Genomic DNA, 27,499 nt, shown 5'->3' on the forward strand with positions numbered 1-27,499 from the left:
CCTCAGCAAAACCCAGCACGTGGGATCAGTCCTCTCTGCTGCAGAGCTCGACCAGCACAAATGCCCAGTGCGGAAGCGCCAGCTCCCCACTCTGTGAAACGCACTGTGCTCCCAGCCACAGCAAAGCCATGCTGGGTACAAGTCCCTGCCTGGTCTCTCAGCAGCGGGAACCTCTGGAATCTGCCACCCACCCCTATAAGCCCCCAGGCCACACCACTCGCTGCATGACCTGTCCCTCTCCAGCCTCGACTGCAGCACTGTACACAGACTCTCTCCACTGACAACGCCTTGTGGGGCTCCGGCACTTCCCACGTCCCCATCCAGCACCTAGCGCAGGGGCCGTGGGAGTGGGGCTTTGGGGAGCCACGACACGACACCTGCCGGGAACAGAGGAGCAGGGGCACGCGCCAGGCACAGACGGTCTTCAAAAGAGGAGGGTCAGCTGCAGCAGGCTCCCCTTCTCAGCTGAAGGGAAGGGGCCAGTATCCAGAGCCTTGGCTACACTAGCCCCCGCGGGCACTCCTCTCACCATTCTCTAGCACGGGCTCTTCCGGGGGCAGCGTGGCCTGGGCCGAGAGCACTGGCCTGGCACTCAGGAGAGCTGGGCTCTATGCCCAGCTCTGCCTTTGGGCAAGTCACTGCCAATCTCAGTCTCCATTCCCCGTCCTGAGCTCTTCAGGGCAGGCGCGACCAGTGTACGCGCAGCCCCTGGCACCATGATCTGGGCACCGCCATCACGCGACATACAGGGGCAGCTCTCGTGGCCTGCCCGGCTCCAACACGCACCCGTTTCTCGTCCGTGACGATGTAATTCCGCCCGTGTTTCTTGGTCAGGTGAGGGGCCAGAACGTCAAAGCGCCGCCGGAACTCCGAGAAGACCATGTGATCCGGGTAGCCTGGGGTAGAGCACAGGAGAGCGGGCATGTGTCTTGGCCTCTGGCGCGGGAGGGCAGAGACTCAGGAGCCTGCAGGAAGGAGCTGGGTGGCGGTGGTGTGCACAGGGCTGCTTTCAGGCCAGCACCAGGTGCAGCTGCCTCACCCAGCACCAGCCCAGGAGGGTGAACAGCCCCACCTGGAGCCCCTGAAGGTGGAGCAGAAGGGGGTAGGGGAAGCAGTTCCCATGCCCCGCTGCCACAAAGCACGGTGGGGACCCAGCTGGGCTATAAAGCCCCAGGGAAGAGCCTGCCTGCCGGCCTAATGCGTGGCCTCGCCCTCCAGAGGCTCTGGGATTGCCCCTCCCCAGGCCTCGGAGTGCAGGGACCGTCTGGCAGCACCGTGCGCAGGACGCTGGAGACACAGAGACCTCCCTGACACTTGCATCCACCCACCCGCCATGCCCAGTGCGCAGGGCCAGCCACCCAGGACATCCACACACTGCCTCTCCAAGCTGCACCTCTCACCCAGCCCTCTGCTGCAGTCAAGCTCCCGCCAGCCAAGGCCCAGCCACACGGCTGCAGCGGGTGCTGGGAGCACTCTGCCGCACCCCCAGTGCCAGGGAAGAGCCCAGCCTGGAGGGCGCCAGGCATAGGCAGCAGGCGTGATGTGGCCCAAAGGGCTCGTTCCCTGCGGAAGGGAGGGGAACGGAGAGCTAAACCACACACAGCCACTGAAGTGCAGCCACCTCTGGAGGGGGGCCCAGCAGCTGTTTCAGACAGAGCCGCTCAGGCAATTCCTTGCCATTGCGGAGGGTGAGGGGCCCCATTGCAGCCCTGGGGCGAGAGGGCAGGTGAGCACCTGGAGACGCAGCGTCTCCATCAGCTGGTGCAAATCCCGCAAGGCGAGGCAGGGCCGGCACTGGGGTGGGAGGCCCCTCTCTCCTGAGTCCACGGACAGAGCCCAGCCTAGCGGCAGAGCTGCGGGAGGGCTGGCTTGGCACCCAGGGCGTTACCGCTGTGGAGAGCACTGGCACCTCGGACAGCATGCCGGTGAAGGCGTCCACGCCCAAGCTCTCGGCAGGGGCAGTGCACCATCCAACCATGCTACCCCCCAACAGCTGCCATAAACAGAGCCTGGCTGTTTCTCAAACGTGCTTTGACGTGGCCTGGCTTTCTGCCAGCTCCGGAGAGAAGCCAGCCGAACGCCTGACTTGGGGACAGGGCTGAGGCGAGCATGTGTAACTGAATCAAGTGACCGGGGATCTTATGAACAGACCCTGCTGTGGACTGTACCTAGACTGCAATTACATTTATATGCAAAGATAGCAGAGTTGATGCTTCACTTCTTAGTTCATCATCGGTGCTATGGATGGGGGCTGAGCCTATCCCAGCCCAGGCGGCCGTGGGCAATCGATCCCGGGCTGTGCGAGCCACATTGATTTTGGTTCAGAGCAGTGATCTGGTTTTGAAATAATAAACACCGGCTCCAGGGCAGGATGTCCGTACTGATAAATGGAGGGCATCTCATTCTCTCCCCTGCCGAGCAAGGAGCAGCCGACCTGCAGTCAGCACTGACCAGCTGTGTCCCGTTTCTCAATCAGGGAAAGGGGCTGAGAGCCCTGGAGAGTGAAGGCCTCTCCCCACAGAGCAGGCACAGCCGGGGGAGCAGCACTGGCTCACACGCTCTCCTCTGCTGACCACTCAATCCCGCCTAGAGGGCCCAGCACCGGGACCTCGGAGCACCTCCCACACAGCCCAGAGTTCTCTCAAGCTCTCCCGCAGGGTTGTTTGGTTTGGGAGGCAGAAGCAGGCACTGGTCTGTAGCCCAAGCTCTCCGGGAGCGAGGCTCAGCCCCCCAGGCCTGTCTGCGGCACAGGGCCGGTGGGCTGTTCTCCCGGAAGGTTGCTCTCGTGGGAGGTCACAGCCGCCCGGCTGACGAGGGTGTGACGACGCGGGACTGTTCTTAATGTTTCCTCTGAATAGTGTGGGGGTGCCTCAGTTTCCCCTAGGCAGTTCTTAAGTCTCTAGGTGGTGGGGTAAGGGTGTATGATCCTTGCAGAGCCCTAGAGGGCAGGTGTGTGCAGGGGTCTGGACACAGAGAATGGCCGACACCCTGTTTCCTGGCAACGGATGGCCTGGGCCCTTCCCCCCTGCAAGGTGAGAGCTAAAGGGTTGGAGAACAAAGGAATCAGGTGACCTCCTGGTCTGGGGAAAGGGACAAAGCCCAGAGGAGGAGGGGCTGGAGAGAGTTTTCGTTTGGGGCTGGCTGGGACATGGAGTGAAGTGCAGACGTGGTTGTCTGGCTCACTGCTCCCCAAAATGGACCCAGCTGAGGGGTCCTGTTCTCTGCACCTACAAGCTCTGTGTTAGACCATGTTCCTGTCGTCTAATAAACCTCTGTTTTACTGGCTGGCTGAGAGTCAGGTCTGACTGTGAAGCTGGGGGGCAGGACCCTCTGGCTTCCCCAGGACCCCGCCTGGGCGGACTGGCTGTGGGAAGCGCACGGAGGGGCAGAGGAAGCTGAATGCTCTGAGGCCAGACCCAGGAAGGTGGAAGCTGGGTGAGCTGTGTGTCCTGCAGACAGGCTGCTCACAGAAAGGAGACTTCCCCAGAGTCCTGACTGGCTTCGTAGGGAGCAGTTCCAGAGCATCGCCCGGGGACTCCACGACAGAGGGCCAGCTCAGAGCCCAGAACCGGGAGCATGATCTGCTTCTCCAGAGATAAGAAGGGAGCTTGTTCTCCAGGAGCCAGCTCAGTTCTTAGCGCCTTTGCCAAGGCTGCCCCCTGGCATTAGCTGGCCCCCTGCTGTGATGTGAGCTGGGCCCCACCTCTCTCCATTGGGTGCCTGGCTTACAAGCAGGGTGAGTGTCACTTGCCTCCTTCCTGTGGGGAGGAAGGGAATGCCCCAGTATTTACCCTGGAATCCAGTTAAGGGATTTGCCTCCTCTTCATCGTCCACAGCTCAGAAAATTCCCATCTGGCTTCCCTGGTCCCTGAGGGCAGCGCCCGCCCTGGCAGAGCTGCACTGAATGCAGCAATGGGCAGTGCCACATGCCAGTACCCATTACCTGCAGTGATGAAGGACCAGTCCCTGGGCCCCTCTCTGCACCCCACAGGCACAGGGTCCCTCTCGTTTCTCTGGCCCTCCCATGCATACCGCTGTGAAGTCCAGCAGGCTTGTTTGGATCTGGATGATGGGGCTGCCTGCACAGCAAGGAACTGCACCCCTTTGCTCTGGAAGAACAGCCCTGGACCCGCGGGGAACAGCTCAGCCAGCCCACCACCCCAGAAGACGGCACAAACCTTGCCGGTACATGCGCAGTGCGTCGAGGAGCCGGGAGCCCCTGATCTGGGCCCTCAGCAGGGGCACGTCGAGCTGCATGAGCCCCGCCTCACAGTGCTCCCCGTGCAGGTCCAGCTCACTGCTGCTGATCCGCCGGGCCGCCAGCCCCTTGGGGTCCCCGCTCCAGCCCTCCGCTTTGGGCAGGAGGCAGTGCACAAAGTGGACCTTCGACTTCTTGATGGTGTCAATCAGAGCATCCTGGGGCAGGGAGAGGATGGCTCAGCCTGGGCGTGCCAGGGGGCTTGGGCACGGCCTTCACCCAAGGTGGCAGAAACTGGGGTGAGTGACCTTGGGGCAAAAGGGCCAGAAGGAGAAACTGCCTCTAGGATCAGCCATGATTCTGCAGCTTTGTCTGGGGAAGGCAGAGCCCCTGCAGCTGGTGCCGTCGGGCTGGGGGGTCACTCTAACCCCACCGGTGGCGTTACCCAGCAGCTTGGCCTGGGCCGTGGGAGGCTGCCCCAGCACAGAGAGCTGCACCCAGGTCAGATCTGCCCCCCTCCCACGTCTCCGCACTGGGGCTGCGCACGCAGCACCAACGGCAGATGCTGGTTCCAGCCTGGCACCGGGGGTAGTGGCAGCTCCCGCAGGGACCCCGGTACCTGCTGCCACGGTTACTGGGGCACGGAAGAGAGGCTCTCCCAGTGAATGTAGATAGACCAGATGGCAGAGGGGAACACCACCCCTCCAGGGCTCTCGGGCACAGCTGTGCAGTGAGGGCAGGGGGACCAGGGGAGCCCTGCCAGCAGGAGAAGTGGGGAGATGGGCACCCGCTGCCTGGCTATTTGGGCAGGTAACTTCAGCATTGCCTCCTGCAGCCAGGCCCATGAGCAATGCCTGGGACCCGCGCAAAGCAGCGTGCCCGCACAAGGGACAGTGTGACCTGCAGTGCCAATATAAAGCAGCAGGGCAGCTGAGAGACGGCGTGGGCCAGTGCTTAGAGCAAACGGCTGGGCGCAGGGATTCCCGCGGGCTCCTAGCTCCATCCCTGGCTGTTGCCCACCTGTGGGAGACCGGGGCCCTGGCCCCTGGGAGCAGGGAGGGGTCATTGGAGCTGGCTCTGCCATGCTCAGGCTGCAGCTCACCCACTCACCACTTGCAGCTTGATCTGAATGCACAGCGACTTCTTCTTCACCGCTGCCACCCCCGTGGTGAAGGTCTTGCGCATGCTGGTAGCCCTGCGCAGGGCCAGCTGAGACCCGCCTTCCAAGCCGGCGATGGACCCCGACAGCACCATGGCCGTACCTGCCCGGCCCATAAACAGGCTGCTGATGATTTTCCTGCCAGCAGAGAGAGAAGGTGACCAGCCGCCCCACGCCCTTCCCTGCCACGGCCCAGGGAAATGATACAAATCCAGCTACAGCAGGCTGAGGGTGGCCATTACCGGGCACCGCACAGGACTCAGCGCCAGGGTCTCACCTGCTCTGGGGAGTGCAGGAATGTGCGTTTCAGTGCACGACCTCCTGTTTGTCTCTGGGTCGGCCGAGAGAGCATACGTTAGAACCCACAGTCCCGTCCCCCAGCTGAGCGGAGAGCCGGGGACGCACGGGAGCAGAACTGCGCGACTGGAGTCCCGCCAAGCACTCGGGGGGCAGGCAGCAGCACCCGCAGCGGGAGAGGCACAAAGCCAGCAGACACACCTGCACGGGTGCACGGAAGGGAGGCTGACGAAGCCCAGCAGGGCAGCTCCGGGAGATTGAAACATGGCGACTGCCACTTTCGTGCGGAAAGTGCCTGCACGCAGTCTGCCTCAGGCACTGGCAGAAGGGTTAGGAGAGCACCTCCTAACCCAGCGCTGGCGATGCCGAGAAATCCCTCCGCAGTCCAGACGCCAGACAGGGCTGGAAGCAGAGGCTTCGGCCCCAGCAGCACTGCGCACCCCTCCCAGGGGAGAGACGGCCCAGGCATGCTATCTCTTCCCCTAACCGTCCCGGGCACGATCAGATCACTGCTCTCGCTGCTGGCTCAGCTCCACAGACCCCGAGGTGAGCAGCGCGGCACTGGGCCATGGATGCCTGGCGGGGATGGGAACACACGGGTCACCAGCCCGGAGGCGGAGATGCGGAATTCACAGGTTTGCAGCAAAACCAAGACTCAACTTTCCAGAGAGCCTCCTGGGGCCCTTTAAACTAGCGTTGTAGAGACCAGCGTGGCCCAGGACCACAGCCCACTGTCACACCACACAGTCTGTGGCGAGAGGCCATGAACACGCAGCCTACAGCCCGCTGCCTGCAGCGTGACCCAGCCAGGGGGGCAGAATGGTGGAATGGGGCCTGAGAGGTCACCCAGCCACTGCAACCGTGTTGCTCAAAAGAAAGAGGCTGCTTCTCCCCTTAAGAGCACAGTGACTACCCAGCTGCCCCCTGCTCAGCAGCTGCTCCTGGGGGACTGGAAATAACAATTTTGCCTTTTGATGAGCGTGATCCACCCCGGCAGAGGAGCCACGCCAGCCTCCCCACCCTGGGGGACATGTCTTGTGCCTGCCCACCCCAGGCCCTGAGCCCAGCAAGAGCCTCTTACTGCTCAGCCGCTGCTTACTTCTGAGAGTCCTGCAGGATAGCTGCAGCGTGCTGAGAGGCTGGGTTCTGCCGGACATAATGCAGCCAGCCTGTGACGTCGTACTCCACCCAGTTGGTGCCGTAGCTGTGACCCAGGAAGAAGTGGTGGGGCTTGTCGCTGCGCAGTATCGGGCTGTGACCTGTAGGGACAGAAACCCCATCAATGAACCGGTCCCCCGCAGGCCAGGCACCAAGAGGGAATCCCTGCCCTGGGCCACCGAGGTACAAGAGCAGTGCTCCCTCGGATCTGTCCCACCTGTGCACGGAATGAATGTTGCGTGACACATCACCTACATATCGGTGCACATAACAAAATTCTTGTGGTGGAGGTGGGGCCAAGGGGTTCGGCGTGTGGGAGGGGGCTCAGGGCTGGGACAGAGGGTTGGATGCAGGGGGTGAGGGCTCTGGGGTGGAGCCGGGGGTGAGGGGTTTGAGGTGCAGGGGGTTGCTCCAGGGCTATGGCGAGGAAAGAGGACTCCCCCCTGCACTCCCTCCCTGCAGCAGCACTTGGGCTTGGGGGGGAGAGATTCCTCTCCCGGCCGTGGGATCTCTGGGGCTTGGGCTGCAGGAAAGGCACCCCTCTCCCAGCCCCACAGGTCTGGGCCGGGGGAGGCCTACTCCGGCCGCACCTAGATCCAGGCTGCCCCAGCAGGTCCAGGCCACAGACTGAGTTGGGGCCAGGGGAGGGGCGCCATGGCCGCAGCAGGTTGGGGGCTGGGCTAGGTGGGGGCTAGGGGAATAGCACCCCTCCCCTGGCAGGTCCCCAGGTGGGTTCCCTGAGTGCCTGCATGGCCACACAGCTTACAGGGAACTTAGCACAAGAGCCCTGGCAAAGCTCACACACAAGGAAACCGAGGCGACGTCGACACCACATAGAACTGCGCCAGCAAGTCCCAGAGCCCAGGTCAACTGATTTGGGCTCATGCTGAGGGGCACAGACATGTCTGCTTGGGCTCTGGGCACCTCCCCGGGTCTCCAGCCCAAGCCCGTACACCCAGTTGGCTATTGCTGGCCCTGCAGCACGAGCCTGGGGTGAACAGCACAGAACTCCCCACTGGGCAGAGCTGCCAGAGCTGGAGAGCAGCCCTACGCACAGGACAGGAGCCTCCCCTCCCCCATCTCCTGCCCAGATGCCCCACCTGCCCCTGGAGGGGTGCATGGCCCCACCCCTGAGCCTGTGGGGCTCCTGGCACACACAGGCCACACGCATTGTATGTTTCCTGTGCAAAGGAAACAACTGGACTGGAAGCCTCACTTCGGAGAGAGCCAGGAGCGGGGGGCGGGGGAAGAGTGCAGATGGCCTGGCTAGGCCTGCAGAGGGGAGGGCTGGCCTCCCCCCGTACCTTTCTTATCTCCCTCCTGGGGCCCGTAGTAGGCGAAGAGCCGTTCCAGCAGCGTGTCCTCATTCCCTGCAGGCTGCAAAGCCTCCTCCTCCAGCAGCCACAGGAGCCCACGGGCCTCATCCGTGCGGGCCAAGGAGCACACCTGCAGAGACGGTCCCAACCGCACACATCACCCGAACTGTGTCTGCTCCCCACCTGCCGGACACGTGGGGACTGGCAGCATCGCTGGGCCAAGAGCCCCCCGGAGAGGGAGAGAGGTGCCGAGGGTGGCTATGTACCTGTCCTAGCCCTACGGGAGTCTGGGACACATTCCCCGGGACCAGTCAGAGCAAGCGGCAACGCCTCGCTCTGAGTAACACTGAATAGATTCTTTGCAGAGAAAGAATCAATACTTAATACCCGAGCCAGTAAAACACACGTCAGCCAGGAGTGTTCGCACTCAGCCACCGACGTACTCCACATCCAGAGACAGACAAAACCACCAAGCAGAGCTCAGAGAGACGCACCCACCACATCTCAGGCCCACGCTCTCCCATTCTGCCGCTGGCTGCTCCCCTGGCTTCTCGCCAGGTAGCAGGGCGAGGGACCGAGGCCCTCCCTGCCTCCATCAATCCGAGCCGTCTCCTGCTCCATGGGTCAGCCTCATCTCAGTGACCCTGCACGCATGGGCCTGGGCACAAGGTGAAGCCATTCAGGTTACTCCAGCAAGGCAATTCCTGCCCTGCAGGCAGGGGGCACTCGGGTCCCGTGGGCTTAGTGTTACTCAATGGCATGCACCCCACGGGAGGCTCACTGCCCTGTGCCTGCATTCATTTCACTCCTTTAACACTTTATGTCATTTTCTATCGAGCCTGTGGCAAGATCTCTGTGCAGGGAGAGTCGTTTCCCTAAGTGCCCTCTGGGCTGGTGGGCAGGGCTGCTAATGCAGCCGACTGCCCTGCCGCCCCCTGCACCGCAAGCCAGGCTACACAGTAAGGTTCCCCTGTCACTGCCACCCTGAGGATCAGCCTGGATGCCTTCGTTCCCCTTGGCAAGCCTGTCGCTCCCATCCTGCCAACATGCCCCAGGCACACTGCTCCTTCCCACGGATGCCAAGCCCTGGTCCTGCCCATTGAAGCCCTGCTGGGCCTTTTCTCCAGGGGAAGCTCTTAGAGCCGGAAATGACACTGGGCCTCCCTAAGCTCCCTGATGCTCCAATGGGCCACAGGACCCTTTGCTTTCCAGCCTGTGCTGTTCAAGTGCTGCTCAGCCCTGAGTCCAAGACAGCTGCCTTTCAGTGCTGGGGGCAGTGACCCTACGCAGTCAGGAGAGCAGGCCCCCATGTGCCTCCCGCACCCAGCAACCAGCCCCTGGCAATGGTGCCGGTTTCCTAGGGAGCTTCCAGAGCCCCCCAGGCTACAGGTTCTCTGCGCCCCTGCCCAAGGCAGGGGGAGATGTGCTTTGCGGCACTCAGCCGCACTCTCCGGCACTGCCTGGGTGTTCAGGGCAGGGCCGCCCCCTGCCGTAATCACCGCTAGTGGGGAGGAGAAGGGCCCTGGCAGTGTTGGTCTGATTCCGAAAGTTCAATAAACCACAGCAATGGATCGGTGCTTAACGCAGCCTCTTCATCGCCAGGGGAAGTGGCAGCAAGCCTGCTGTTCTCCTGCTTCTTTATTGGCCAAGGCGTTAACGGGAGAGGTAATTACTGGCGACACGGCCCCACCGTCCAAATCTCACCCCCCTCCCGCCGCCTTGAGCCATCTGCCCGGCACGATCGCCCTCCTCAGCACCGAGCAAAGCCACCCGTGCTGCTGCCCTATGGCAACCCCCAGCTCGGCAGCAAATGTGGTCAGGTGGGTTGTGACGTTATGAGTGTAATATAGTATCTCACTGAAGGGTGACAGGGCCAGAAAGAGTTAATTAACTCACAGACTGACCTGACCCATGGCCGAACTTTAGAGACTGGTTAGGAAGAGATGTAAATGAATAGAGCTTTGAAATGCAAGTCTGCCTTGTTAGAGGTAGAAGGGGAGATGTTTGTTCAGGTCTTGTGATGTAAGCAAGCAAGTCTTGGCTATGGCTATAGCTTTGACGCAAAGATCAAAAAAGGAATATTAACATTTAGGAAGACGAGTGAAATAGTGTTATTGTCTATATATCTCTTCGAAGGTTGTGGTAACCTGTATCTGAACTGCTTAACGGATAAATTACCCTGTGCTAATTGCCAGGATGTTTAGGAGAAGGAAAGTTAAACCTATTGTTTTCTCAGGCCAAAAGGCTACTGGAAATGTATAAAAACCTTGGGACACGATCCTTCTTCATCTCCGATCTGCTTTGGGTTTCAAGAGGGGGAAACCTTAAGCCACAAGGATTGAGATCCCCAGTCACTCACTGGAGTCAACCTGAATACGGACATTGGACTATAACCTATGGACTATTTCTAAAAGGACTTTTGGCAACTCATCTCTGCTATGTACCTGGATCTCAAGAATTGAATTCAAGTCTGTCTGTATATTGATCTTTTAACCAACACTCTCTCTTTTCTTTTTTAATAAATTTTAGTTTAGTTAGTAAGAATTTACTATAAGTGTGTATTTGGGGTAAGATCTGAGTTATTATTTGACCTAGGTCTGGGGCTTGGTCCTTTGGGGTCTGGAGAACCTTTTCTTTTATATGATGAAATAAGATCTTCAGAATTTATCATCCTATGCTTGACAGGTGTGTCTGGAGGGAGGCCTGAGGCTGGGCATTTTAAGAGAACTGCATTGTTTGGACGTCTGAGTACCCAGGGAGGTGCTATAGAAGCTGGTTTGGGCTGGCTGGGTAAATTTAAGTGTTGGAATATCCACCAGCATGTGGGGTTTTGCCCCGTTCTGTTTGCAGTTCACCCTGATGAGCGACCTCAGCTGGCTCCTACAAGCAGCACCGTCACACGGGTGGCCAGGCTCCAGGGGAAGCAGGGCTGTTCCCAGCCTCGGGCACAGAGTGCATGGGGGGAACGTGGCTGAGAAAGGGGCTGTGAGGTCTGGAGTCTGGCATATGGAAACGCAGCAGAAAGCAAAGAAAGGGGGGCTGTGATCACCTCTCTTCCCCCCCAGACAGCCCCAGCAGAGAGCTTCCCTCAAGGTGACCCTCAGCTGCCCACCCCACAGAGCCACCAGCAGGATGCAGGGAACCAACAGGGGAAATGAAAGCAGTTCTCCCACCCGAGAGCTGGGCGGTCTGCAAAGCTGTACGTGAACCTGGAGACGAGTGGAGAAACGCCGGCCCACGAGCTGATGGAGAGGCCATGGCCCACCCCAGAGAAGAGGAGCGTGGTGGTAAGGTCAGACTGGGAAGAGACGGCTGTTCCTCCAAGGAGGGGAAGAGACAAGACCGTGCCTCCCACTGAGCCCTCCTGCCCCTGCATGGGGAGGGTCACCTCCCCGACAGCTCTGACTAACTGCTTTCCCCTGAACTGGCCCTGCCAGCAAGTGGGCAGATCAACGCCACCCTGAGCAGATCAGAGCAAGCCCCCGCTACCAGCAGCCTCCCCACCCAGCGCCAGAAGCCTCTCTATGTTAGCGCCAGGTAACCAGCTGGATGAGGGCTGCTGCTACAGAGCAGCTCCCAGCTTGGCTGCAATCCCAGCTTGCTTGGCATTTGACCATGGGAGTTAACCTGGCATCTCCCCATGAATGTAACCCCAGGAGGGCATCTGCCTGGGGACAGAGGACGCAAAGCAAAGGCAGCAGAACCTGCTGCAGGCTTCTGGGCACTGGTGACTGGGTGGGTTTCTACTGGGTGTAGCTAGGAACAGGGAAACACCCTGCTTTCGAGGGGAGCTTGGAGCCATGGAGCCTCCCCTTGCCCTGTCTGCATACAAGAAAACCCCCCAGGTTTCCCTGCCCCGCCCTGTCATGATCAGGGTACGAGAGTGTGGCCCAGAGCAAAGTGCAACTCCCTGGTCACTGCTTAGACAGCCCCGCAAAGCTGCTGACTCAGGGAGCAGAAGGTGCTGTGGGCCTGGAGAAGAGCTTTAGACACAGGCAGGGGAGAGGGGAGAGAAATTCTTGCCATTAAACCCGATGTGTGCTTACCAGTGCTTGGTGTGAGGCTTGGTCTACAGCAGCTACAGAGCCAGATGTACTGGGCTCTAGGTCATCTAATGCAAGCTCTATGCTTTCCTAGAGAGGACGGACAGGCGAAGGGTTAGTGCCTGTGTGACTAAAGATCACAGTTACGGGACCCAGAGAGGGTCAGTCAGTACATTAGTCTGAATAGGATCTACAGGACATTAGACCACAGGGGTTTCCCTGGAGAGCCCCAGCCTCCCTCCCGGTGCACAGGGGAAGGGTACGGTCAGCCCACCACCCCAGGCTGCTCCCCATGGCTCTCAGCTCAGGAAGGGGAGTCCCTAGGGCAGGGGAGTGGGGTCACGGCCCTGGCCAGCGTGCACCATTCAGGGGTGAGCCGGGGGGACCGGGGCTGGGCTGTATTCACGCCTGGGAAGTGCTGCCTTGTCCCCCGACAGAGATGGCAGAGCAATAACCAGGCAGCTCGGCCTCCCGTCCCCACGCAGTGTGCCAGGTGTGAAGGGCGTTGGCCCCTGGGCAGTGCAGGAGGCAAAGAGCGGGAGCTCCCGAGGCTGGGTCACAGTCCCCCAGAACAGCTGCCGCTGGGGTGTTTGGAGGGGGCTGGAAGAGGGCCCATGGTCCCCAGTGAAGTGAGGATGGGGGGCACTGGGCAAAGCGTCCTCGGGGAGCCATCTCCAACAGATGGGGGGAACTCGGCCCCTGGGGCCTCACCAATCCTGGAGTCGTCACCAAAGGGTGGTTCCTGGATCACGGACATCCCCAAGGAGCTGGGCTGAGCCCCAGCGCCAGGGCCAGGAGCAATGACCATCCTGGGCTGGATTTGCACCAGGGTCTCACTCTCAGAGCCCCCCCGCCCCCCCCCCCGGCCTGGGAGTTCAGAGTGAGCTGGGCCGTGCACACAGGCAGCGCAGCAGCAGGCATTGAGAACTCGCCCAGCTGTGAGCAAAGGAGTCTGGGCCCAGTTAGCCCCTGCAGCGGGCCCCACATGGCTGGTGCACACAGCTCCCCGCCCACCCTGGGGAGTTTGCCAGGAGCCACCCCTCCATCGCTGCCGGGGTGACTGCAATGTACAGGGCTGCTAGCAAAGCCACCAGGGCCCAGGGCAAGGCCAATGGCAAATGGCCTGTTCCCGGGGAAACCCCTGCTTCAAGAAGCACCAGATTCGGAGCTACGGATTAGCGGAGTCCTGTCTAGGCGTGACTGCCCGAGCCACCTACAGGGTTAGAAATCAGCTGGAGTCTAGTAGATGCTAGAGCAGAGAAGAGTCAGCAACACAACTAGCTAAGGAAACAGCCTCCACGGCCCCTTCCACACACCCTGTACAGCCTAGAGCTGCCATGCCCCGGGCAAGGGCAGCGCCCGCAGGCTCCTACACAGCAGGGGGGGCTCTCCAGTCCCTCGCTGGGCTCCTGCGTGTCTGCTCCAGCTGGGGAGCAGGTCTCTGCCATGGGCCGAGACGGATCCCGCAGGCAATACCTCCTTGTATCTCTCCAGCTCTTGAGAGAAGGTGCGCTCGTGGAACAGCATCTGCAGCCGCTCCTGGGCGTAGTTATGGCACAGCTCCTCAAAGCTGGCCCCGCGGCTCTGGTTTGTCAGCTCGGGGTTCTGGAAGCCTGGGGTGTCCACAAGCATCATGGAGCACAGGGAGTGCTGGCTGGACTTGAGCGCCCTAGACAAGGGGGGGAAGAGAGGGGCTAGGGCACACAGGGCTCCATGCAGGGCATGGGATCAGACCAATGGGCCCCTGCCTGCCAGCTGCTCCCAATCCATCCAGCCTGGTCCTGTGCCTCGTTGGGAGCAATGCCTGCAGCTCCAGAGGAAGACCAACACCCCAGAATGCCCCAGCTACACACGTGAGGTGAACCACTTGCCCCCAGCCATTACACCTGGGCAGCAGGGCCCCTTGCCCGGCACCCAGCTGCCCTAGGGTAGCGCTCTCTGCTGTCCTTACGCGACGCATCAGAGCCCTGCCTGGGCCTTGCTCGTGGCCCCGGAGCACACAGCAAGATGGCTGCAGGGGCCGGGCTAGGAGAGCGTGCCAGACGAGGTCCCTTCCCCAAAGGGGAGACGAAACGTGCTGGAGCACGGGCAGCTCTCCCGGGAGATCAAGGGGAAACGAGACTCCTGCCTACACACCCCCACTCCACTCCGAGCCAGCCGGGGGCTGGGTGCTTGGCTTGGCCTAGGCGTGTACCTGTTCAGCAGCGAGATGAGCAGCGTGAAGAGCTCTGAATACAAGCCAGAGGCCAGGCCTTCCAAGCAGTCCAGAGCTGTCAGCCTGGAGCCTGGGGGGAAGAAATGGTTCCAGAGTGAAGGCAACTGCACCCTCCCCCAGCGAACATGCGGCCAGGGCGCCCCCCGTGTGCCAGGACAGGCTCGGGGAGCTGATCCAGTGGCTCAGGCTCCAAGGGAGCAAGGTCGACAGCGTGGGGGGCCCTGGGAATGGCTGCACGTCAAGTGTGAACCCAGGCAGTGCATTCCCACGGGGAGGCAGGATGGTCTAGTCACTACAGCACAGGGCTACATCGACGCCCTGGCTGACACTCTCTGTAGGCCTCTGTCCCTGCCTGTCAAAAGAGGGTGGTGACCCGCGAGGGTCTGGATCCCATGAGGACCTCCGCAGGAGATGCTGGGAAGCGGGTGGCAAGCAGTGGCTGCTTTGGAGGAGGAGCCTGGGGTAGGACAGGGGCCCGTCAGAAAAGGGGGTGGGATTTGGGGCCCTCAGCTGTTTTCTGGGCTCAGACCATCCTGCATTCGTGTTGGGCGGCTCCATGCTGGGCTGGGGGAGAAGGGGAAACCCAGCTTCCAGCATGTCCAGTGAGCACAGCCAGGCAGTCTGGGCCGCAGCTCCCACATCGCCACCCTCCTTGCACCCCAAAAGCAACATGCTTCCAAAAAGTGACCCCGGTAACAGCCGGCACCCCCAGAATGCCAGGCACACAGAGGAAGGGCAGCTCAGTGCTTAGGGCGCTAGCCTGGAACTCAGGGGATGGGGCCCGATCCCTGCTCTGCCAGAGACTCGCTGCATGGCCTGAGGCAAGTCACAGCCTCCCTGAGCGGTGGCCTCCCTCGGTACCAGGGGAACAGCCCTGCCCTGTGTCTCCCGTGGGCTGGGCGGCAACAGGCACCGAGGACTGTGAGGTGCTCAGACGATGGGCCCAGCTCAATGCCGTTCAGAGATTCGTGACAAGGAGATGATGGGGTCCAGAGGAATTACGCTGTTTGAGGTGCCTCACAATCCTACGTGTTCATAGGGAACAGAATCCAGTGAGGCAAAGTGACATGCCCAAGGTCGTTCAGGCAGTCTGTGGTGGAGCAGGGAGTTGAGCAAATCCAGGTCTCTCAAACCCCGGGGCAGTGTCCTGACCACTGGCTCATGCTTCCTCTCCCACTTGGCTAGTTACAGACCCAGGAGGGCGTCAGCTGCAAAGGAAGGCAGATGGTCGGGGGAGGACAGCCAGGCTCCGTGCACCTGTAGGAAGCGCCATCGCCTTGCTTGATGCTATCGGCTGACACTACCTGCACCCCACGTGCAGCAGCAACCCAGTACCTGAGCCATCTCCCAAGCCAGCTTCCTCAGGCCCCTGGCGGAAGGACGTGGATCGCTGCAGGCTCCCTTTGGGCTGGTGCTTGAAGATAGATGAAGACAGCTCTTCCAGGCTGCAGCCCAGCAGGTAAGCAGCCTTCTGGGCCCACTCGTGCCGAGCAAACTGCTTCCTCCCAGCTAGCAGGTAGGGAGAGAGTCTTAGTGCTGGGAATGCAGCCAGTTCCCCAAGGGGCTGTGGGTCTTCGAGGGGACCAGGGCTGTCTAGTGTCAGGGGCATCCCAACCCAGGCCTGAGGCCAGTGGCAGGCGTTCTCAAAGAACAGCAATGCCGGGGAAAGAGATTCAGTGCAAGACAAAGCAGCAGCTAGGAGTGGCTAGGGAGGGGACGTGGCAGCGTCAGGGCTCGGCGCAGCCAACCCCACTGCCCAGCCTGGTGCAGCTCGAAGAGCTCGGTGCGGAGCAGGGCAGACTGGGCCGTAAGGAACACGGACTCAGGAGTTTGAGGAGGGGAGACTGGTGCGCCATGGCTGAGGCCGATGGCTGAGGCCTGCCGCCGAGCTGGGATAACAGAAAGGCTCCCGTACTCCCAGCCCAGCTGCAGAGCGGCCACTCAGCAGCACACCAAAGCCAGGGCTCCAGACAGAGCCCGCCTGGGACTGAGGATCCACCTCGGCGCGGGGATGAGCCTGCTTCAGTGAGGGGCAACGCAGTGCACGTCCCTCCCCTGCGCATCAGGGAGCTGCCCTGGATCCCGGCTGGGCTGGGCCTGAGGGCGCCTCCTGGAGCAGCAGGAGGAGCCAAACTGCACCAGGCAGAGCTCTCGCTGCAGGTCTCCCTCCAACCGACACCCCCGGCTGCCCTGGGGAGGGGGGAACGGTGGGGACGCCCGAACCCCAACGCCCCCAGCCGCCCGGGGGGGGAATGCGGGGACGACTGAACCCCAACGCCCCCAGCCGCCCCATGGGGAGGGGGAAACGTAGGAATGCCCAAACCCCAACGCCCCCGGCCGCCCTGTGGGGAGGGGAAACGCGGGGACGCCTGGCACCAGGCGAGGAGCCGGGGACACACAGGGAGGGCAAGTTAATGGGTAACACGTGGAACACAGCATGGGGAAGCAGAGAGAAAGGAGCTTTACCTTCATCGGTGTCTGCGTTGCCAAGGGACGGCATGCACCATGCAAACAAAACCAGGGGGTTAGAATGGCACCACTGAGAGCTGCTGCCAGCGAACGCCCGCACTGGGCCATCCCCTGGGGGCAAGCGTGGCAAGCCGATGCAGGCTGGCACAGACAGACAGACACGGACACACCACCCCGGCCGGGACCCCTCCTCGGAGCCAGGCAGCCACACAGCAGCCCCCAACCCAAGGTCCGGCCCCCATCTTTCCACTCGCCCCTCTGCCCCCCATGCCAATCTTCTGGCTCCCCTCGCCAGCCCCATCTTGTTGCAGGTTTGGACCCACACAGCCCCATGCAAGGGGGCACTGGGGCCCCATACAGACTCGTCAGGCATAAGTCAGCAAAGGCCGCCGTGCTGCGAGCCTCTCATCAACAGTACAGCCAGACAGATGCGCTCAGCAGGCCTGGCCTGCTTTGGGGGCCCCACAGCTCGGGAAGCCCTGGGCTTCTCTGGATCCACCCTGGGTCCTTTCCACCCAGCCCCGCCCAACGTGGATCAAAGACAGCCCCTCCCCCAAGCAATTGCCCATGGAGCTGCTGGAACGCAGACCTGTGCCTTCCGCAGAGGGCAGCGTGTCTAACCCCAGCTCCAGGGCAGCCGCAGAGAGCGGGGGCAAGGCTGGGTCTGCATTGAGGGCCAGCCTGTGTACTGAGGGGCTGTGCTCCAGCCTCAGGGCTGCCAGCCAAGGGGCCAGCTGGCAGAGGCAGTCATGCCATGCGGGTTGGTGGGGACACCATAACGTGGGTCCTTCTCTCCCTCTCCAGCAGGGCCTCTGTCCGTTTTGTGAGACAAGGCACCGATAAAAATCACCTCCACACCCCCTGAGCATGGCACCAGCCGAGCAGGGTCTGCAGCACACAGCGACGGAGGCTGCTCCCACGCAGACCCTGACTCCACTCCAGCCCCCTCCCTCGCCACCGGTGCCATGCTGTCCCCTGGCGGCCCCACTGAAACCAGCCTGCAGCTTAGCTACAGAAACCACCTTGCCCCAGGTCCCCTCCAGCTTTGGGATGTTATGAAATCACCTTCGCTGGCCGCCCCCCACTGCAAAACAGCCCCCATGATGCAAAAGTCTGAGTGGCCTTCCCCCGCGGCGCTCCCTGGGCTGTAAAATCCAAGCCCTAGTAGTCGCAGCAGGAACCTCTGGGACGCCCATCTCAAAAGGGAAATCCCAGCGCACCAGTGGGGAGCAGACACCAGCATGACCCACTGCCCTCTGACACTGCCAGGGGGATGGGGCGAGAGTGCAGGCAGCCAGACTTCCCCAGAACTCCGGGGAGACAGGGCATGGCCTCAGAGAGATGGGTGCCACAGAGCAACCCAAGCCCTGGAAGCTATTCCAGCTCTCCTGATATCTGACATGGCCAAAGACCCGGGGGAAGCCCAGCTCAGAGGGAGCGCTGTGATCTCCCAAATCACTGCAGGGCAAACCCACCAGCCTGGTCTCTCTTCACACCAAGCACTCATGGCCCTGCACTTGCACCAAGTCCACCTGGGGCTCTGCCTTGCCAATAGCCTCCCTAGGCACTCTCCCAGCCAGTGCCGAGACACAGACCTGGCCCAGAGACCCTGCCGCATGCCCGACTCAGGACAGACATGATACACCAGGCCTACGACCACAGCATGCTGCTCCGCCAGCCTGGAGGGGGCTCCTCAGAACTAAGGCCTGTGCGGGACACAACGCAGCGGGATTGGGATCCATGTTTCCACCTCCGCTCAGAGTGCAGCCCCTGCCCTGATGCCACCAGCACAGGGCACGGAGCAGAACCCACAACCCCAGGAGAGACCAGAGGCAACTGCCAACTCCTCCTGCAAAGGACCCTGTGAGAGTTCTTAGTCCAGGAACGAGAGAACAAGAAGGCCGTCCTCATGCACACGTCAGCCGCCTGCCCAGGGAAGCAGCCAAGACCTTCTCCAGGGAGGGGACGTGGCTTAGTAGCGATCACCCCTGTGGCCACCAAGGCTTTCCCCGAGCCAAGGGCTGGAAACCCAAATATCTTCCCAGCCCACTGCCTCAGAACTGCTCTGCTTCGACTCAGCCCCACCCCACGTGTCTCTCTTGCAGCAACCCAGCACCACCAGCAGCATGCCCATGCTGGGGCTGCCCAGCTCCCTCCCATCCTGTGGGGGAGAGAGGAAGCTGGGGAACACTAGGGCTGTGCCATGTCCCCTCCTGCCCACACTGTGTGGACAGCCCTGCACAAGGCCCTGAGGTCAATGGGGAGCTGGTGATTTCCCTTGCGAATGACAGTGGATGAAAGCTGGTTGGGTCAAGCACTGGGGATGATCCTGGTCTCTCAGAAAGCCTGCCCAGCAGCAGGCACCTGACCCACCGGGTGCAGCCAGGAGTCACCAGGTCTCAGAGCACCCAGGGCTGCCAAGGGGGAAAAAGGGAAGCCCTACTCAGGGTTCACTAGCCCCCAGGAGTATTTCTGAGAGAACCTCCCATGGGCACTGACCCGCCCTGTGGGGACAGGCAGCTCAGTGGCCTCTCGGGAGACAACAGTGCATGGAAAGGCTGCCACCCTGCAGGCCGCTCAGACCGGCAAACCTTGCCCGGCGACGTTCCGAACAGTTCATTACCTTTGGTGGCTCCTGCGGCCCCGAGATGATAAATGGCCCCCAAGACGAGCCAGAACGCCTTCTGCTCATCGCTGGAGATGCCCACCGCTTTCATGGCAGCCTGCAACTTGCTGAACTGCTGGGCTGCCTTTTGCTTTTCTTCCGGCTGGAGAACAAGGGGCTTTTCTCACTGCTGGCAAACAGCCACCCGCTCCGTGCCTGAGCTCCCGCCCCACCCAGCTCCCCTCAGCCCAAGACCAGGTCTGCATGGGCCCGGGCCACCCACCGTGCCCCAGAGAGCACCTGGGCCAGCGCAAAGCAGACATCCCCGCAGAGCTCACACTGTCCCCATGAAGGACAGAGCGGAGCATTGGGCACGGGCAAGGAAGGCTTTAGTTAAGCTTTTAATTAAAAATCTCCATCAGAGGATAATCCTGGGGCTCCGGTAGAGAGCAGAAGAGTAAACAGATGGACCCCAGCCGACGGAGAGTCCATCTCTCTGGGAAAGGCGGAGGATTCACCGTCACTGTGCTGCGTCGCTCCCACGCAGCGTGCTCCCTGGGAGCTGGCAGGCAGCAGCAGCCCGCAATGGACCGCCCCAGCCCCCTGGTCTCTGCCTGTTCTAACAGCAGCTCCACAGTGACTGTCGGCTTTGGACTTTCATCCGAGGGCCCTCCTGCTCAGCCGGGCCCACGGGGCCCAGCCCATGCTGGGTCAGGCCTGGGGAGGTGGGCCCTGCCCATGCAGGAAGAGGCCAAGGAGGACCACACTCTCATAACACCAGCCCCGCCCGGCTCTGCCCTGAGTCACCTTGGACAGTGGCACAATCCCAAACACGTTGGTCTCTGCTAAGTGGCTGAAGTGAAGCTCGGTTCTGCAGGGATAAAACACAGCGTTACAGCACCACGCAGGGCTGGCCTATGCTGACAGGCCCCACACCAGGGCCAGGCTCCCCCGAGGCCCGAGTCAGCTCAGACATGCAGGCTGATCTCAACAGACCAAGCTCTGTTCTCTGGAATAAGATTCCCTGCCACAGGGCACTGAGGCAGCTTCTGGGACCCTGGTCTCTCTCTCTGACCCCTGCAGGCTATGCAGACTCAGGTCGCTGTGTGCCTGATGCGGCAGCCAGGCCACACCATGCCAGCTGCACTGCAGGCCCCTCTCTGGCCCCTGCCACCTCCATGACCTCACAGAGAGACCCATGGGCTTGCAGCACTGTACCCAACGGGCTGTGGTTGGCTCTCAGCCGTGAGCGAAGCGATTCTTGGCAGGGGAATGGCTGGAGCAGAGCTTAGCGATCCGCCAGCTTTCAGACCGTCACCACGGCTGGGTGCAATGGACCCCATTGCCAGGAAAAGGCGAGAGGCAGTGATGGGGGCAGGTGATGCAGCGCTCACCTGAGGGCATTGTCCATGCCAGCCAGGAGGTAGTAGAAGACATTGAAGGTGGCCTCGTTGGCCGGCCGCTTGGTGACCCTGAGCTTCTCCAGCAGCATGGTCTGGGGACCAGAATGGAGACATTTGGGGCGGGGCTGCGGCACGCTGCCTGACTGCATGTCTCAGAGGTCACTACCAGCCGCCCACCTGCCACGCAGCACCAGTGCACAGGACCGGCTCTGCTCACCTGAGCTGGGCCTGCTGCAACCCGCGGCCCAGTGCACCTGGCTCTGCTGGCCCCTCCCCGCCTGCCCTTAGCCCCCAGCTTTGCATTTTCTGACTTGTGGGCAGGCAGCACTCTGGGGCAGGGACCATCTTCGGGCTACCCGTGTCCGCGCTTGCCTAGCACAACAGGGCCCACGGCTCTTCAGTGTTATCCCCATTACTCCCAGCCTGTCTCTAGCAGGGGCCTTCCAGCTGCCTCAGTGGGAGGTAAAATCCCAGTCACACGCCGGGTGCCAAGCTTTCCCTGGGGGCTGCGTGGAGGGGGGCTGAGCTATTCCTGCCTGCCCGCCAGCAACTGCCCTGCCCCTTGCCCAGGGTGATGCTGCAACACTCCTGGCCCATCTAGCCCAGGCCAGGGATCGCTCTCATTGGGCGGCAGCTAATTATGTCAATACAAACACTGGTAAAGTGGCAGACTCTTCAAAGCCTCCGCAGCCTCCCTGAACCTATCTCCGCACAGCTGATTTGCAGCTCTCATTACACGGGCGTACAGAGGGACTTGGCCGAACGTCAATGGCTGCACACTCCTTACCCACGCTGGTGCCAGCTTTTAGGAGTGGGGGAAGGGAGAGAGACACCTCGTTACTGGAGACTAATTCCACGAGGAAAGGAAATCAAGGCCATCTGCGACGGGCCTTGCCACCTCGCTGTGCAATGCTCCAGATGTGAAGGAAGATGAGCTCCAGCAAACGAGGCCAACCATCACGGAGTGGATCTACCAGCCGTGCAGCTGCTGCGCATGGTTGTGAACACACAGCTCCGCTTTCAAGAGACAGCCCAGGCAGGCAGCCTGCCAGCGCCCGTCTAGCCCCACACTGAGACCAGCAGGGGGCAGCTTCAGCTCTGATCGGGAAGGAGGGGAGTTCAGTCTCCAGGCCCCACTGGGTCCCTGCCTTCCTGCTGAGACTGCCAAAGACAGCTCCCCATTTGGGCCAGCCACAATGGGGCCGGTGGGACAGGCCACAGGTCCTGTTAGGAGTCACGTGCCAGGGACAGCCCCAAACTCTGAGCTAGGTGCCAGGTCCCTGTTCTGCGGTCACTGCCCAGCGCCATTCAGGCCCCTCCAGCTGTACACTCAGCACACCCCCTGAGTAAGTCTAGAGATCCCCTGTGCGTTCTTCCCCACAGCCCCCTCTCACCTGTATGGAGGCTGAGGCCACCTGGCCAGCCTGATCGAAGTCCAGCGAGACGATCTGGGAGAAGCGAGTGGCGTTGCCATTCACACTGCTGCTGCTATTGCCAAAAGCCTCCAGGATGGTGCAGATCGCCTGCCACTTCTCCACTGCGGGGACACAAGCGAGAGGGCGTGTGCCCGGCCAGCCCCGGGCCCAGAGGGCCGCGTTAGTTCCAGAGCAGGCGCCCACGGTGCAGGACAGAAAGGGCAGCCGCAGGGCAGCCTCAGCACCCAGCGACCCCAGCGCCACCCCAGAGGGAGCAGGTGCCCTTGGTCCGAGCTGTGCACCCGCGCCCGTGGCCGGGGACCCAGAGAGCATCCCCCAAGCACCGTGGGGCTGGCGGGAGCCCGCAGTGCTGCAGGGAGCCCTCCGTGTCCCCTCCAGTGCCCACGAGCAGTGCCGATGGGGTCCAGACAGCTGCTAAGAACCCGCCCAGGCGAGAGCAGCGAAGGGCCCAGCCAGGCTGTAGGGGCGCCGCGTGGAGCCGACCTCGGCGGGTCAGCGCTCTCCTATGGCTGCGGCCCAGCCAGCGCCGCTGGGCACTCACCTGAGAAGACCTTCCCCGTGCTGCCGGCTGTGGTGGCCAGGTACTGGATCAGGTGCTGGCAACACGTAGTCTTGCCGCTGCCACTGCTCCCCAGCAGGACGACCGACTGGTCCTGGCGGCTCATCAGCATGGTGCGGTAGGCGGCCTGGGCCACAGCGTAGATGTGCGGAGACATGTCTTCCCTGCGGCACCCTTTGAACATGTGCATCACCTGGGGAGAGCGCAGGCGGCTGGGCGACCTAGCGCAGCACGGGGCGGGGCCAGGCCACTCCCCCTCGGCGGGGCCCCCAGCTCACGTGCCGGCCTGAGGAGCGCCCGAGGGCAGGAGCAGCAGGCCTTACCCAACGTGCTGGGAGACGGATGGGACAGCGTGCCCACCTGCTGGCACTGTCCGGCCACAAGTCCAGCAGGACCTCTCCTCAACACGGGCTATGCAGCCAGGAGAGAACACAGCCAATAACTGCGCTTGGGGCTGTACGTACCCCCCACACCTGCAGGAGAGTCTGCCCTGGCCCCCGTACCAGGTGCACAGACCCACAACGAGAGCCCAGGGGCTGTCCACCGTGCCCATTGACGCTGAGCACCACCCGCCTGGGTGGCAAACCCTGCAGCGCCCAGGAGGCAGGGCAGCACTACCCTCGCCACTACAGACAGGCAAGTGGGGGAGGCTGGCGTTGCCCAGGGCACTGTCACAGAGCTGGGAACACGGCACTTCCTGGCTCCAGCCCTGGGCTCGGTCCCCCAGCCACTCTCCTTGCCTGCTGCAGGCGGAGCGGTTCCATTGCAGGGGACCCGCGGGGACGGAGTGCAGAAGCTGTGAGAAGGGCTCGTGCAGCCAGGCCCGGGGCAGCGTTACCTTCTCAGAGTACATGGAGGGGGAGCTGAGCGGGTTGACGACCAGCATGGTGGGCCCCGCGTAGGTGTGGATCAGGTTACCGCCGTAGCGTTGGCGCACGGTGTGTAGCACGCTGGATTCATTGAGATAGACGAGGTTCGCCAGGTCCTCCACCCGGTCACAGGACGGCGGGTTCGCCTGGGGACAACAGAGGGAGGACAGGCAGCATCAGGCAGGGAATCCCAGCCCCTACCCCACACAGCCCCTGCCACCGCAGGCACAGAGCCACTTCTCACCTTCCCCTCCTGCCCACCCCGCGGTCCCCTGCCCCTGCCCCGCCCCACCAGCCAGAGCCAGGGCCCAGGGCTCCCACCTTCTCCACGTCATCCTCGTCCACTTCCAGCACGGCCCCATCGTGGTCCAGTTTCACCTTCACCTTCCCTTCGGGCAGGAGGATCGCTTCATCTGCCCGCAGCTGGCTCGCTGCGAAGGGAACAAACAGGCCATGGCATGGGCAGGTTCTGGCACCGACCCCCTCCCGTCCCTCCCTCCATCCCTTCCCGTGCCCAGGGACATGCTGACACCTAGCGGTGGAGCTCTGGCACTGAGGCCAGGCTGCTCCCCCACACCAGGCCCCACTTCTTCCAGACAGCGGACAGGGAGCCGCTGCTCCTTTACCACTTGCCTCCCTGAGCCCTGGCATGGGCGTGGAGGCTCAGGAGAAGGCACCCTGCTCTCGCGATGCAAGGGCACACTAGTGATGCCTTCTAGGGCCTCTTTTCTTCTGCCTGTCGCCTGGCAGGTCAGAGCCAGGCTATAGCTCTGAGCAATGCCCTGGGGAGAAGCAGGGAGGGCTGTGAGCAGAACCGTGGTCTAGTCCCACTGCATGGCACTGCCCTGAGGAAGCCAGGGGCAGAGCCCCCCACAGAAGGTGAAGGACAACACCCACCCCCTGAACTCACCCAAGGAGAAGCCATCCTTGTGGACCAGCCACACCTTGTCTGTCTCATACCAGGCCTCCTCAGCCGCGATCTGCTCCTCCGTCTTCGCCTGCCAGTACGAGGAGAAAGGGGAAGAGGTCACGGCACAGGCTGGGGGGACTGGACCGGACCAGCCCAGGCCATCAGACACTCCAGCACCTTTCACCTGCTGCCCTCCCCTCTCCCTGCCTAGGCACCCCCCGATTCCCAGGACAGCGAGTCACTGGGGCTGGAGTGAGCAAACCCAGCCCTGTGCCAGAGCTCCTGCCCAGGGAAGAGCTCAGACCCACGGAGCTCTGCAGTGGGAAAGCTGGTCCCTGCTGTTCCACGCGACAGAGCCTGGCTCTAGCCATCAAAGGGAGCATGGCAGCGCCCCTGCATCACTAACAGGCAGCGTGATCTGCGCGACACAAGCTCTCAGAGCGGCCACTCTACTCGAGCCAGCCTCACATCGGGTCTTGGACCAACATGACCAAGTCACTTGCCCCGGTGCAGCTGGGACAAGCTGAGCATGCGACCCCCTCACAGCAGAAAGAAAGAGCAGAGCAGGGCAGCGGGGAACACAGTGCATCCTGCAGGGCAGAATGAACCCAGGCCACGTGGACACAGGGAAAGTGCAGAGAAGGGACACCCCTAAAGCTCCAAGCCAAGTGAGCAATGTACACAGCCCCCACACCCTGCACAGGGCACGGAGAGCACAACGTGGCAACTCTGCCAACTGGGACAACACGAACGACACACGGAGTCTCACCGAGCAACACTCCCACACCCGTGCAAACAGGGCCCCACATATACAGCCGGAAAACGCAGCAGAGTTCAGTTCTGCAAACAGGCACGGCTCCTTGGAGCTCGCAGGACAGAACTGCCGGCCTCACTGGGACTGTTGAGCATGGGCCACAGGGGAGAACCAGGGGTCAGGATATTTGACAAAGCTGCCCAACAGCAGGCTCTGCTGGGTGGAGGAGTCATCCCGAGGGCAGGCCCCAACCCTGGAGTCACTGGACAAGGCCATGGTCCTTCAGGGAGCAGCCCCAGGCTGGCCTGTGGAGAGTAGATTGGATGGGCCCAGGGGGCTTTTCCAGCTGTCCTGGCTAAGACCTTGTCCCACCAATGAACTCAGCAAACATGCAGGGCAAAGGCCTCATGCAAACAGAAAGAGGGAGAGCAACACTCCAGCAAACAAACAAGGCAGTCGTCCCCCCGCCCCGCCCCCCCAAAGCATCAAGCAAATTCACAGATACTCGCGAAAATGTTAATGTGGTCAAGCAGCCAGACCTGAGGCAGGGATGCAGTGGAGGCTGGGCCAAACATGGCTGCTGGGGCATCGTCCGCCTGTCCCTATTGAGGCCGATGGGGAAGCAAGGTGTAAAGGGTTAACGTCCTCTCCCCCCAGGGGAAGGCGCAAAGAGCAGGGAAAGCCGCTATGGAAAGCGAATGGAGGTGAATGGGACAAAACCTGCCAACCATGCAAAGGGGGGCCAGTGGCTCCGCGTCTCTCCCGACCCTTCAGCACGCTGTCAGCACTGCCCCCAAGCGCCCCCTGCCACGCCGCAGGAGGGGCGGCTGCTCCTGAAGGAGAGTTTCCGGTGCCCACGCTGCACTCAGGGTAGGGCTGTGGGCAGGGCGGCAGTGCCCTGTGTCCTGCAGCCCCCACCCACAGCTCTCCTGCTCCTGGGCTGCTCTGAGGGTCACAATTAACTACAGTGCCCTGCATTTCCCAGCCTGCCCCCCAAGCGCTTTGCAGAGCTGGGCCTCTGAAGAGAGGCCACTGACCTGCCCACACTCACCCAAGGAGTAAGCGGCAGTCCTGGAATGCTGTCTCCCAGGCCTGGGCCTTGACCTCAGTGCTCTGCCCCACTACACGGGAGACCTGGGGGCAATACCCCTCTGGCCTGGGAGGGGAGGGACCCCTCCTCCCGCCTTGCCGTGCCCCCCAGCTATCCAATCCAAGAAGCTGGGAAAACGAGGAGCCAGTGGGAAGGAGGGTCCCACCTAGGCTAACAGGCAGGCTACCCAGACGTCGGGCATTGGGGAGGAAGCGAGAAAATAGACATGTTCTCCAGCACACGGAGGAACCCTCACCCCCTACTCAGAAGGGTGAACGGGACCCCTCAGCAATGCACAGTTTCTTGCTCCCCAAACGCAGCTGCGCACATGTCCGGGAGCGAACTTCAGGGAGAGTCCAGCGTGGTGGCTGACACGGCCAGGACATGCACAGCCCAGCGCCCTGAGAGCTGCGGACCCCGCCCGTCCCCAGGTGACTGCACAGAGCAGAGCCCACTGGGGCTGGGTGATGCAGGCTTCACTGCTGGCCAGCAGGTGGAGACAGAGACTGCACCTAAGCCAAGAGGCTCTCGAGTGCCCATTTACCTGCCAGCCTGGCCCAAGCCTGGCCCAGGAACAGATCCTGCCCTCCCTCGCCCCGTCTACAGCAGGCCACTGGGTTCATCAGACCAGCCCTGGCTTGGGAACCTCATCCACACTCAGGCGTTTGCAGCCTTCGGGACACAAGAGCGCACGTCCCCACTGGAGGTCTGGGGGAGTTTACTGCCCATAGCAGTCTGCTGCTCAGCCTGGCCCTTCCCCTTTGGGCGTTTGCAGCCCCAGGTTGGTACAAGGAGCAGGCCAAGTGGTGGCACCAGTACATTCGAGAGGCAGCCTACTCAGTACACAGGGCCTACGGCTGGGAGTCAGGACTCCTGGGTTCTCTTGTCAGCTCGGCCACTGATTCGCTGAGTGACCTGGGCCAGCTCCAAGCTGTGCTGGTGATTCTGACCCCCTTGGAGAAGCGCTCTGTGACATGGGGACGGACAGCCGGCAAGGGTGCGGTGTCCTTCATCCCAC

At 62.0% G+C, this 27,499-nt stretch overlaps 1 protein-coding gene across 6 annotated transcripts in view; it reads right to left on the reverse strand.

The window, feature by feature from the left end:
* The window catches only part of MYO18A (myosin XVIIIA), a 141,163-nt gene that overhangs the window by 39,186 nt on the left and 74,478 nt on the right, over nt 1–27,499 (reverse strand). For all 6 annotated transcript variants that reach the window (XM_077836370.1, XM_077836369.1, XM_077836371.1 and 3 more), the window contains 17 exons: nt 24,638–24,725; nt 24,049–24,158; nt 23,697–23,873; nt 22,841–23,051; nt 22,258–22,400; nt 20,855–20,955; nt 20,268–20,331; nt 19,479–19,623; nt 15,722–15,895; nt 14,366–14,456; nt 13,648–13,840; nt 12,175–12,261; nt 8,117–8,258; nt 6,754–6,913; nt 5,309–5,495; nt 4,179–4,416; nt 787–896 (listed from right to left, as the gene is read on the reverse strand). In XM_077836370.1, coding sequence (XP_077692496.1) covers nt 787–896; nt 4,179–4,416; nt 5,309–5,495; nt 6,754–6,913; nt 8,117–8,258; nt 12,175–12,261; nt 13,648–13,840; nt 14,366–14,456; nt 15,722–15,895; nt 19,479–19,623; nt 20,268–20,331; nt 20,855–20,955; nt 22,258–22,400; nt 22,841–23,051; nt 23,697–23,873; nt 24,049–24,158; nt 24,638–24,725 — 2,421 coding nt within the window. The remainder of the gene's footprint in view (nt 1–786; nt 897–4,178; nt 4,417–5,308; nt 5,496–6,753; nt 6,914–8,116; nt 8,259–12,174; nt 12,262–13,647; nt 13,841–14,365; nt 14,457–15,721; nt 15,896–19,478; nt 19,624–20,267; nt 20,332–20,854; nt 20,956–22,257; nt 22,401–22,840; nt 23,052–23,696; nt 23,874–24,048; nt 24,159–24,637; nt 24,726–27,499) is intronic.

This window comes from Eretmochelys imbricata, chromosome 17, assembly GCF_965152235.1.
Source record: "Eretmochelys imbricata isolate rEreImb1 chromosome 17, rEreImb1.hap1, whole genome shotgun sequence".
Lineage (NCBI taxonomy): Eukaryota > Metazoa > Chordata > Testudines > Cheloniidae > Eretmochelys > Eretmochelys imbricata.